The 12050-nt window shown below is 44.7% G+C and overlaps 1 protein-coding gene across 3 annotated transcripts; it reads right to left on the bottom strand.

Moving 5' to 3' along the window:
- Positions 1–6223: 6223 nt before the first annotated feature.
- Positions 6224–10800, bottom strand: ramp2 (receptor (G protein-coupled) activity modifying protein 2). Of its 3 annotated transcripts, none has more exons than XM_086176518.1 (6): positions 10668–10800; positions 9906–9974; positions 9772–9807; positions 7965–8003; positions 7653–7827; positions 6224–7566 (listed from the first exon to the last, which is right to left on the bottom strand). In XM_086176518.1, the coding sequence occupies exons 1-6, from the start codon at positions 10726–10728 to the stop codon at positions 7317–7319; spliced, it is 630 nt and encodes a 209-aa protein (XP_086032644.1). In that variant the 5' UTR covers positions 10729–10800; the 3' UTR covers positions 6224–7316. The 3 variants fall into 3 exon arrangements, with proteins under 3 accessions (XP_086032644.1, XP_086032643.1, XP_086032646.1); XM_086176517.1 differs by lacking the exon at positions 10668–10800 and adding an exon at positions 10371–10473; XM_086176520.1 differs by lacking the exons at positions 9772–9807; positions 9906–9974; positions 10668–10800 and adding an exon at positions 8219–8353.
- Between the last annotated feature and the right edge of the window lie 1250 nt (positions 10801–12050).

Raw genomic sequence — 12050 nt, 5'->3', positions numbered from 1 at the left:
GGAGAAACCGTCGAAAAGGTGGAGGTGCGGGACAAGCTTTTCGTGGCCGCTCACGAGCAGGCGTTCTAGTCGCCCCCTCCTGGTCCCTCCACCTTGAGCTTTTTCCCGTCCAGCACTTTCAAATGTAACCAAAAAGCACGATTTAACAGATGTATTGTCGCTGACATGTGTCTGTATAGCTGGGTATTACCCCTCAGTAAATCTGCTTAAGATCATAGTTTAGTTTGTTTATAAATCCGGGCAGCAATATCCCTCCTTTAGACCCAAAGCCTCTGTCTGATGCAGTGGCATTCGGTTTTTAAAAGGCATCTTTGGAAATGGTAATCAAAGCATGACTCACCAGAAGACGAGGGCACATAGCTTAACAAATCACACATGCAGCCCGACGGTATTTACCTTGACATTGTACTCCCGGGAATAAAATAAACGTTATTTGTTCAAGCTGTTTGTGTAGGAGTGTCTGTTGATTAAGTTTAGCAAACTGCAGGATTGAAATAGACGAATGCAAAATGATGTTATTATGCCGCCATATAATCCACGGCCTGTGTGTTGACAATGTATTCAAAGGGATCACTTTGAAGTGGAATTGAAATGTGATCGGAAATACGGGGTGCGGTTTTGTTTTCCTCAGTCGCTTTCCCGGAGGAACATGCGTCTCACGCACACACTCACATACGTGCGCGTGCACTCACACACCCTTGTTCGTAATGTCCAAAATTTGATGAGGTAAGAATCTCTCTCAGCGGCACAAAAAAGTTTTCTTTGTTCAAAAAAAGGAAAAATGCTCAAATTCTGTGTAAATCATTGAAATGTATGAGCATGTAATTTGAATAATATTATGGTCACAAGTTTGGGAAAAATCTGCCGTTTACGGGCCTTGGAAGAGCAAACTTTAACACCCCACTCCCGTTACCCATAATAAATATCATATCGCATAACTATTGCTCATATGTTGTTCAGTATGCAAGGTGGTAATAGCAGTTGTAGCAGTAGTTTTTAATTATTATTAGGAACCACCAGACTAAAGCATTTGACAGGAATGAATTCAGGTTATTAAGGCCGCACCTCAAATTACTGCTTTCTGGTTCCTTTAATTGGACCCAAATGACAATCTGGATTTGCCATCAAAAACCTTTTTTTTTTTCTTCTTTTTATTTTTTGCATTCACAGCAGAAGCATTTCAGTGTAGACGTAATCATTAACCTCAGACACATCCGGACTTTTCAGGAGGAGGCAATATATTAGCCCATAATATGCACCGCGGGAACATTTTCAGGCTTACTTATTTGATTCGCAATGTCGACCAGGCATTCTTCCTCCTGTTTCCCTGTTCAATTGTGTGTGTGTGTGTGTGTGTGTGTGTGTGTGTGTGTGTGTGTGTGTGTGTGTGTGTGTGTGTGTGTGTGTGTGTGTATGTGTATTGGCGCTGCAATGACTGTTCTCCCTGCAAGGAAGCTCAGATCAAAGGTTTTCTTTATTTCCCGAGTCTCACCTTTGAATTACCATGGAAGCCATATATCATATAAAGACATAAAATAAACTCTGGGTTTTAACACTGTCATTGTTGAAGGGTGGGGCTTTTAGCAAACAGATGGGGGAAATACCTTTTGTTTTTAAAATCTTTAAAATTGCATTGAGATCATACAAAAGCCTTTTAATCCCCCGGTCTCCTGCATGTCTTTATCATACCTGCACATAAGTCCTCTTTCATAATTTAAATAATATTGTGTGTGTGTGTGTGTGTGTGTGTGTGCGTCAGACATACCTGTGCTTCCACAGATTTGGAAAACCAAATGCAACATGTGCATAATGTGCTTTTCACTTTCCATTTGTGAAAAGTAAATCTTCCATGACCGGCACGGGACTAGACGGTAACAAATGGAACGATGGGGGGTGGGAAGTGGTTTTTCTTTTCCACCTGCAGATAAAGTTAAGAAGCTCAGTACTTGTGCTCCGCCTCTAAACTGGAGGGAATCTAGCTGCAAGGAGAGGTTCAAAGTGTGTTATTGAAAGGGAAAGGAGCGCCGTTTAGGTAAAGACATCTGCCTGTCTTTTCCTGACAGAGGAGTCACCCATCACGGCAGACAATGGTACCACTCCAATTACAGGTGCGGCAGAAGATCTCGCGGCGTGGGGAGAAATATCGCGAACAAGGAGGAACGGTGAACCTTCAAATTAGTATTTTCTATGAAAACCTGAACCTGCCTCTGTAGCTGAAACGATGCCTTCCGGGAACAGGCGACTGAAATGAACCCAACATCTTTTCTTCGTTTGTACTCGAAGCGCAATCCCTAATTACACCAATCACCGCCTCCCACGGAATATTCGGTTTAAACAAATCTCGCTTCAACCCAAATCCTTGAAAATTCATCTCCCTGTTTTGAGCCGAATCTCCCCGCCGCCGTCTGTCCTCGAGCCCGTCCCACGGTGCGAGTTGACTGAAGCAGGGAGTGTCCAAACACGCCGGGTTAATGAGATTTGCATGTGACTGCAAACATCCGCATGCTTCTGAACCAAAGACATGATCAGGAATAAAATGCATTTTCATCTCTAATTGAATAAATACATGGTGGTATAATGGGGGGGGGGGGGGAGACCGTCCACTCCCAATCACTATCAAACACTGCCATCTAGAGGTAGAATATTATACACAACTCCCAGCCGCGCCTGCAAACCCTCTCCTGGATTGTACATTAAGAAAAACACCAACAACGGGAAAATTGTAATGAGTAAATGTAGGGTAGTTTAATCATCCAGAAAGAGCTAATTTGAAGTTGAAAAGCTGCCTTCCTGTCTGCTGACAGTTAATCACAGAGAAAGCGTCGTTTTAATGAGATCTGCAGGACAGGATCATCTCTGCTCGTTCACTTTGTCCCCTCCTTGATGTATTTCATATGTGTGTGTGTGTGTGTCTGTGTGTGTGTGTGTGTGTGTGTGTGTGCGTTGGTCCATGCAGCCCCGTCATCGGACCACATTCTTCCATCTCGTTCAGCATACAAGGGTGAAAAAAGGGAAAAAAAAAAGAAAAATCAAGGTAGATATATTAATGACTCTGAGTTGCATCAGATTTCATGTTCGGTTTGTTTTTCAGATTATCTCCGGGTCGTGTTGTGCAGACTGCTGATAATTCGTTCAGCTGAAATGGGAATGTCAGAGGTCAGGTTATTCCTGGCAGATTTCGTAAAATTGTCTCATCGCGCCGGTTTGGTCCTCTGGAGCTTCTCAGCGTACAGAGTGATACAGATGCGTGTCATCCAACACGACTGATAACTTTTGGGAGGCGACGAGGAAGGATTTCTTAAATGGATGGTTAAAAAAATCGAGTCGCCACCATACTTCTTTGTCAGTGGCTATGCGTTTGCCGTGTGATTTACATGATTTAAGTTCAAATAGGGTCAGATACGCATTGCCATTTCTCTCTTCAAATCCATTTTTAGTGATGAAGTGCGCCGAAAGATCGGGACAACACTTGTGATATAAATGATTTATTCATCCATTTATTATCTATACCGCTTATCCTGCAATCAGGGTCGCGGTGCTGCTGAAGCCTATCCCGGCTGTCATTGGCCGAGAGGCGTGGTGGTGCTCCTTTTTATGTGGGAGAATGGCGAGGCCGAGAGCCGTGAGTCCGTCCCCAGTCGATCACGGGTCTTCATATAGACGTTTACAACCATGCATTTTTCTCATGGGCAAGTTAGGTTCAATCAACCTCCTGCATGTTTTTGAGGGAGGAAATCCGATTCAACAATAATATAATATTTTCTATATGCACTAATATTCAGTGATATAGCAGACATTCTAAGCCCTCAGTCAGAGGTACAAACCCCCTCCAACCTGTGCATGAAAATGTTCTCATGATTTGTCTGAAACAATCATCATTTGTTAAAGTTGAATATCTCTAGAATTCATATAGTTCTCCCTCATGGGAAACATCCAGAATATTGTGTTTACTTATTGTCTTCTGTCTGTCTGATTTGTTTGATTTGAACACTGAAGAATACTCAATATTACATTTCCTCTGTGTTATACCACCCGAACGGGCGGCCATTGTGACATCACATAAAAACGTGGCCCAGTTGACCGGTGTGATCCGGCGGAGGGGTCGGCTGTGACGCGCTGCCGCACCGACAGCTACCGGGATCCCGCGAACCCCGAGTAATTACTTATGTCACAGTGGATGAGCCGCGCCAGTGGGTATGGTCTTTTAATTTTCCTCAGTTCTGGCGAAACGCCGCCATGCACACGCCCCGCCAAACATGGCCCCCAGGAGCGCGACGCAAGAATATAGACACGAACAAGGAGACCGTGATGTGAATGACTTATCGGTGATAATCATGACAGCAAGATCTCTTTTTGGGGTTAGAGTGGGTGGGAAAGGGGCCCGTGAAAATCTGTATTTTCCACAGATTTGCCTCTCGGGTCGAAAATAATCACTCCCCAAGAACAAGATACTTTTAGCAGCCTATTGAGGCAATAATAGTGGATCCTGCTTACAATGAAGACGCCTCTATTATTTTTCACAGACATATCCAGCCAGAAAAAACAGCAGCTGATGCGTTGCCCTCACCCGCTGTCCTTCCAGCTCTGCCAGGCCTCTTGGACGTAACACATCTCTGGCTTCTGCTGTGAGAAGACCCAGAAGTCCCCCCCGCTCCCGCCCCCCGCCGCCGGCACCGGAGCCAAAACCCCACCACCCCGCAACTGGAGACGCAGCTGTGTGATCGCCGCTGCTGATCTGGTCACTACGAGTGTTGTCCAAACACAATGCGGGCCTTGTCTCCCTTCACGAGGATATCGGAGAGCACAGAAACAAAGAGAGAGGTTGTTAAAACAGATGCTCTTTTATTGTCACTAACTGTGCGTGGTTGCGGTTGTCTGCCAAGCACACATCCAGTGAGGGAGGCAAATCACACCGAAAGCTTTCACCTAAATCTCTTTCCCATTGTTAGAATCGTGTTGCAGGTACGGCTCTCAGCTGCTGTACCTGCGTGTCTCAGCATCGGGCTTGAGAGGGTTTTTGATGACAAAAGTCACCTTCCCTTTTTTGTGGCGGGTGACTTGGGTATGAAAATGAAATGATCCTCACCAGTAATCGTCCTTGTATTATTTGTGTCATCGAGATAATTAACACGCGATTCAGCATTACCTAATCAATGTATACGATGCAAGGTTTCTCAGATATTTCTCAGTAAAGGGTTTAAAGGGATTAAAACGAACCTTACTCAGCAATAGTGTGTTTTATGACTAATATAGTTGATGAAAAAGGCAAATCTGGACATTTCAATTGCAAAGGCTTTATATTTCAAGGAAAAGTGACATGAAAGTGAATCACGCAGGATATCTTTCTCCTCTCAAGGATATGGAGGTATTCTTTTGCCATTTGACTTTGTTTTAAACATTTAAGAACATCAGGACTAACACAGCTGAATGTTTGGCATAAAAATTTGCTGCTGTGCACTCAAGCTGTTTGTCACTGTATCGAATTTAACCACCAGGGGGAGAAGTTTACTTAAACAAGGTTATACAGTACGTACAGATTATATACTGTATTTCTATATTGAGCCGGAGGGCAGAAACATCCTCACACAGAGGGGCTTTAGTGAATCAATTGAGGTAACTGCGCTTATAAAAAAATATATATATTCAAGTAGCTTTCACAATCATGTCTTGCATAAGCGTCTGATAAATTGTGTCTCGCTGTAACAATGAGGAGTTGCACAGATTTGGATGACATCAGAAGGGGGTGGTGGGGACGAAATTGACCCTGCATCCAGAGAGGAAGAAGGTCATCAAACAGACTTTCCCACCCCGGCTCTGCCAGACGCACACAAGCACGCACACCCGCACTCACACACAAACACACACTTTAACACAGGCCCACCCTGCGGTGTTGTCTTTGCCAAATGAGGGTGTGATACATGACTGCTGTCAGTGCTTCCTTCACCACATCAGTTCTTCCACAGCACAGCAACTGCACCTCAGTGTCCCGAGAGCAGGACACGGCGCGACCTAACTGCACCGTGCTCGTGGGAAATGAGCGTTAAATCGAACGTAGACACCGGTTTACAGGCTTAGTCGCAATATTCCCGCAATGCCGCAATTGTACCTTTGCAAACATCCCTATAACCTATAAAGTATCATTATTGTGTACCTGACACTATAAGCAAGCAATTCAGTCATGCACCTGACACTCCGAAACACCCAAAGCAAACACCTCAAGCTTATAATTATTAGATTGTATAAAATATATATTTTCAAAACAGCATACAGTACATAGCTGGAGAGCAAGCAGTTATTGTGGTCTCCCAAACAGTACAGTAAGTCATGGCAATAGAAGAAACATGAGATAATATATAAATACACATTTTGTTCTGAGTGTGAAAGCACTTACGGTCGGCTTTATCGTCGTCGAAAAGAAAACAGCGCATTATCGTGACTCAGGTGAGTTCTTCCACCTGTCGTCGCTCAGTTTATGACACTCTGCTGCCCAGACAAGTGAGATGTACTTTCTTTTGAGTGGATGAGGATAGAAGATAAACTTAACTGGCGCATCATTTAACTGCAAGCGGTTGAGAAAAAGGAAAGATTAAAATGTCCCGAAAGGTCTTCTGCTCGTAAGTAGGTAACGGATGGCGATTTTTTTCACGGCACACCCACATATCGTGTCCCGTTTTTAACCTCTGACACTTCCAGTTTCCATGCACTATGATTCACTATGACTATATTGTCCTAACCCTTTCTTCACACATGAAGTAACTACAGACCAAAGATTAAACAACTATAGGTTGCACAACTCTTCCTCGTGGGATCCAAAGCAAAATCACATTCAGTAATAAAACATTACCTTGTCTGTTATCAATACAAATAATGTCTGACAAAAATGTTCTGTCGTTGAGCCAGCCCCGGAGCTTTTGTCGCGGTAACCCTGACCACCGGGCTTTTCAATCAGAATATTCTGCACAAAATGACAATACAAACATCGTTCACTCGTCCGATCAAAAATCACTCTGGTTTCGTCATCGACGTCACTGACGTACAGCATGTTACGGGAATTCAATGGCTAATTTTTTTTTTTTTTTTTTTTTTTTCAAGGCACATCTTTGGCAAAGCCATCTCTGAATGGCCATAGTCATTTGGAAGCGGCCACGTCTTGGCATTTTCTCGGAGTCATTGCCGTCTCGTTGGGTTTCTTCGAAGGCAGATGGTTTGTGAAGTGCAGTTCCATAAAAATTCTGCGCCCCGCAGGTGAGACGGAAGCACGGCAATGGTTCTGCGTGTGTGGACTCCAGTGAAACAAAAAAAAAACGAAGAGCTTTTCAGGAGCTTCCGTCCCCGTTCTTGGTCTTGAGCACCACTAGACTAACCATGACAGGGATCAGGCATATGGGGGTGATCACCAGGGCGAATATGATCCCCGGCGGAGGGTCGCTCAGCTCCTCTGAGGGACAACCCTTAAAATACTTGGTGTGAATTTCCACAAAGACGTGTTCCACCAGAAGGTTGGGCCACGGGATCCGAAGACAGTCGGAAACCTCCTCTGTGCAAGAGCTCAAGTTACTGTACAATCTGCAGCGAGGAAATATGGCAAAAGTGTCAAGATTGGTCACAGGAGGGGAAATATCTGATGACTCTTTGAGACGATTGTCACTCACCTGCTCACGTTTCCCCAAATGCACCAGTTGGTGCTGTTAAGTGACTCCATCGCTATCTCGAAATTTTTGTAACATTTTTGCGTAATCAGTCTATGGAGGCAACCCGCTGGAAAAATGTCATCGGGGTGACAGCGTTGGCAGATGTCCATGCACCTGTGAGAGATAGGCCTACAGTCTGCATGCATGAATGGAAGGGATGGGAAAAGAGAAGGAGACACATTTGAAAAGGAATTTAAAAAGGAATCAAACGACACCCGTAATTATAACGTGGTACTTTACATAAGGCTGTGTGTCATTGTGGATGATACGTACCGATACCCATTGCGAAAGAGGAGCCTCCATAGGTGGCATCTAAAGAGGAAAAAAAAAGGAAATACTTTCACATTCGAAATCCTCAAAAGGCACGTATGCAATAGCGCCGCCGGTCGAGGCGAACCCAAAGCAAATCTGCCAGGTGATACCGTTCAGCATGCATCCTAACAAATGTCAATGCAATTCAACGCCCCGTTCGCATTTCAGGCTCTGAGCGAGGCATTTGCAGCTGTAGACATGGACCACACACTCACCGCAGAGAAAAGAGAGGAATACCCCAATGAAACCAAGTACTCCCTTCATGACAGAGAAAATGAATAAAGGTGCCTTTCCCCCGACTGATGACCATGTATAATGAACCTAAACTTCCTAGACTGTGTACAGCGAGGCATAACAGGAAACCCGACAGGATGGAAGAGACGCGGTGTAACCTTCGGTTACCAGATGTCCAAACAGTGCTACCCTCGGTTACCAGATGTTCTCAGAAGATCAGTCTGACGGCCCTACGCCTTGGCAGCAGCTCTTCCCCTCTCCAAATCACGTTTCCTTAGGATTTTCTTCCTTTTTTTTAAGGGGGTGGAGGCAACAGAGATTGTCCTCTCCATTCTCCCAAATAAAAAGGAGCACACCCAAGCTGGGCTGGACTCACATCTGAAAACCCTTTACTCTTTAACTCTTGTTCTGCTTTTAGTCTCAGTTTCTCACAGTCGAAGGCCTGGCCAGCTCACAGCATGTGATTTATTTGCCTTTTGGGCTGCCTCTGCCAAATAGGAAACATAAGTAAACATTTAGGGCTTAGCATTTTGGGGTGGATGTAATCACAGCACTGCAGGTTGTGCTGTGCAGACAGCCGTGCTTTCATATTTAGATAAATCTGCTCAGATCTAGAAGGTGTTATCAGTCTGAGCAGCTGCTAAAAAGACCAACAAACTGTACGCTCAAGTGTTTAAGAAAACAAAGGCTTCCACCCCGAAGGCACGGGACGGCGTTTATATCATTAACAGCTCATACCTTTGCGAGGCGGCGTAAAGAAAGCGGTCTTGGGTTATACTAAACATATAGCGCTCATTTTTTTATCCCCTCCCAACCAACTTGTTAATTTATGTCACCACATGTTGGGCCTCTCGCAACATCTGTTTGCTGAGCAGCATTTTGATTTAGTAATGACATCAGGAAATGTGTCTTTTCAGTAGAGGAGGAGCTCAGAGTTGGGGGAGTTGGCAGGGGAAGGAGGGGGGACAGTCAGGGGAAAGAGAAAAAAAGAAGGAAGGCACTGGATGAGGAACAGTGAAAGGGGCGCCGCTCCAAAGTTTTAGCTATTTCACAACTCGAAGTTCATGCGTTGATCGCAGCCGCCGCGTGGGGGGAATGACGAACAAATTCAGGAAGTTCAGCCAGTTGGGGGCTGCTTATAATACGGTTTCAGTAAACCTTCCACCCCAAACCATTAAGGGCCCGGTGTCGACTGCTGTTGACCTCTCACTGGAGGAGACCTCACCGGGAGTTTGTCTTGGACCTTGCCGTAATCAGCACAAGGAGATCTTGGCCAAAAACAGAACGTCCGAGCTCTGTTTTTGGTGTTTGTCAGTTCCAGTCCGAGCCAATGACTTGCAGAAACTGATCCAGCGCAATCCGCCAGGGGACACGCATATTTAATCAACATATCCGATTATAAGGCACAGAAAATATTACTGTCATCGAACCGGCGAGAGTTTGTAGCAGGCCAACAATAAATGAGGAACGTATCACGACCTGACCATCTCGGGCATAGACGTGCAATTAGCGGAAAAGAAACATTTACACTTACTATGGGAGTGAGTCGCAAAGTATGTTGTTTGATCCCCTGCGGGGGAAAAAATAAATACAAAATAACAAGAACATTAGTCAAAGCAGTACATGAGATATTTTTCCTCATATTTGGAACAGAAAATATACACATACCTGTTGTTGTGGTTGGATGGACTGCCAGCTTTTCATTGACCAGGGAAAACACAGTTTTTTGTTCAAGCACTGGGGGAATATCATGTGAATAAAAAAACACAAACAGAATGAGTCCCAGTGAGATATAATAAACGCCACTACATAAATCTGAAAAGTTGCGGAAAATAGAATAGGTAAAAAAAAAAAAAAAAAAATCACATGGAAAGTATGTGTGTGTGTCTGTGTGTGTGTGTGTGTGTGCGTCTGTGTCTGTGTGTGTGTGTGTGTGTGTGTGTGTGTGTGTATGCTGGTAGCAGGGTGGATGAGGGGGGTCAAGTTGGCGCATCCTCCCTTTGTTTGCCAGGAAATCTTAATAGAATCAACTACAGGACAACAAACCATGTCTGGGAAATGTTAGAAATTAGTTGTTACAATCCTGGACATAAGGATTATAATACTTATAATCCTGATAATAAAGGCTCTCACCAGCACAGATTTCATCTTTAAACGTTTTTTTCAAAGTGTTCCTTGGTTTTACCCGTATCCCTCCATGACCTTTAAACTCTGTGACCATAAAACTTAGTCATGAGACCGGGTAAGCTCTTTTCTAAAAGCCACTCAATCACAGAAAGCTGCTGGGCATTCCTGGCGTGAGGTGAGGTGGAGGGCATGTAAAAAAAAAAAATAATAAAAAATAAAAAATACAAATAAGTAAAACAAAAAATTAAAAAGCTTATATCTCAAGATATCTCAAGACAATAGAAGCAGACAGTGTGTACTCACCCCAGATCATGAGAGCCAGAAAACACCCGGAGAACATGAGGGAGAGACTGCTGGTTGTCATTTTGCCTGACAATGCTCTGTCCGTCTCACTCTGAGGGGTAGGGATTACATATCTCCAACTTTTTTTTAACAGGAAGGCTCTATAAAACAACAGGAAGCCTTTGTTTCCTAGGATGGGCGTATTCCAACAATGGGACAGGGAGCCCCCCCCGCCACACACACACACCCCCTCAGCCGATAAGGTTTACACTCCTTTGGTGCACCACCATCCCTCTCTCACATCCCTCCCTCTGCCTGAAAAGCAGCCGCAGCATCACCTTTCTCCCCTTCGCTTTCTCCCTATCTCGCTGAAACTGCCACGATTACAGGCGCCGCTCGATCGTCAGGTATTGAGACATTCCATAATCGAAAGGACTATTGCTTCCACTTTCGCGTGTCATTATCATTTCTTCGTTGATGAATTCGTTCCACTGGAATGACATAATACGACCTGCTCCGACGGAAAATTGGGACGAATCATTCCGCGCGGTTATAAAAAATCAATAAATACCATCTTTTCATGCTTCTTTGATTTTTCATCCCCGTGGTCAGTTTTCTTCTCCGCCGGCGAGGATCCCGGGGCTGACGGGGTCACAGTATGATTTCATGGAAAATGTGTATTTGTAATAGCCTGTTTTAGCCATGATAGTTAAACAGTAGTAACACAAAACTAGTCGGGGTGAAATGTAACAACTACGTGGTCACGAGTTACCACACATGTCCAGGAGATAAAGAGTTTTTGGTCTGCGGTACTTTGGTTTTCAGACGTCGGGGCTTAACATTATGGGAGGCGGTGCTCCAGAACCTGGACTGTCTGTCATCGATGAAGCATCGCTGTTACATCACTGTGGACGAGCCTCCCCTCTTCATCTGTAGGAATGACCTCACACTGAGCTTCTGAGCTGAGGTGAGGCCTTGGGGATCTCCGGCTGGAATCGGACCCACTCGTTAACATCGCCGAGAGGCCGGGGGTCGGGTGGGTCGGGCGGGGAGGTGCATTTTAAAGCACACGCTTGAGACGACGCTGCGTATGTCAAGAGCAGAATTCTGTCCGCATTCATTTCAGATGTTTCACTTTCTTCCATGTGAGTGATTCTCTGTCTTTTTTTTTTTTTTTTAATAATGCAAATATGAGCCAAAGTCCATCTGCACCGAGTTAAATAACCACATGTAAGAAAAGAGACGCCGTTCTGGATCCTCTGTTAGGAAAACCAAAAGGCTCCTCCGAATCGGTTCCGCCATCATCCACTCTTTTCATGAATATTATTGGATAGGCGCATGAGTCCGTGGTTCATGTGCGAATGTGCTGACGTCCGGTTTTCAGCGGCGGATCGTGAAAGACGA

This window comes from Fistularia commersonii, chromosome 28 (assembly GCF_037954325.1).
Source record: "Fistularia commersonii isolate RoL2024-O1a breed Wild chromosome 28, RoL_Fcom_v1.0, whole genome shotgun sequence".
In the NCBI taxonomy this organism is placed as follows: Eukaryota; Metazoa; Chordata; class Actinopteri; order Syngnathiformes; family Fistulariidae; genus Fistularia; species Fistularia commersonii.
Note: the sequence above shows the minus strand (reverse complement) of the source record. Positions and strands in the feature narration are given on the sequence as shown.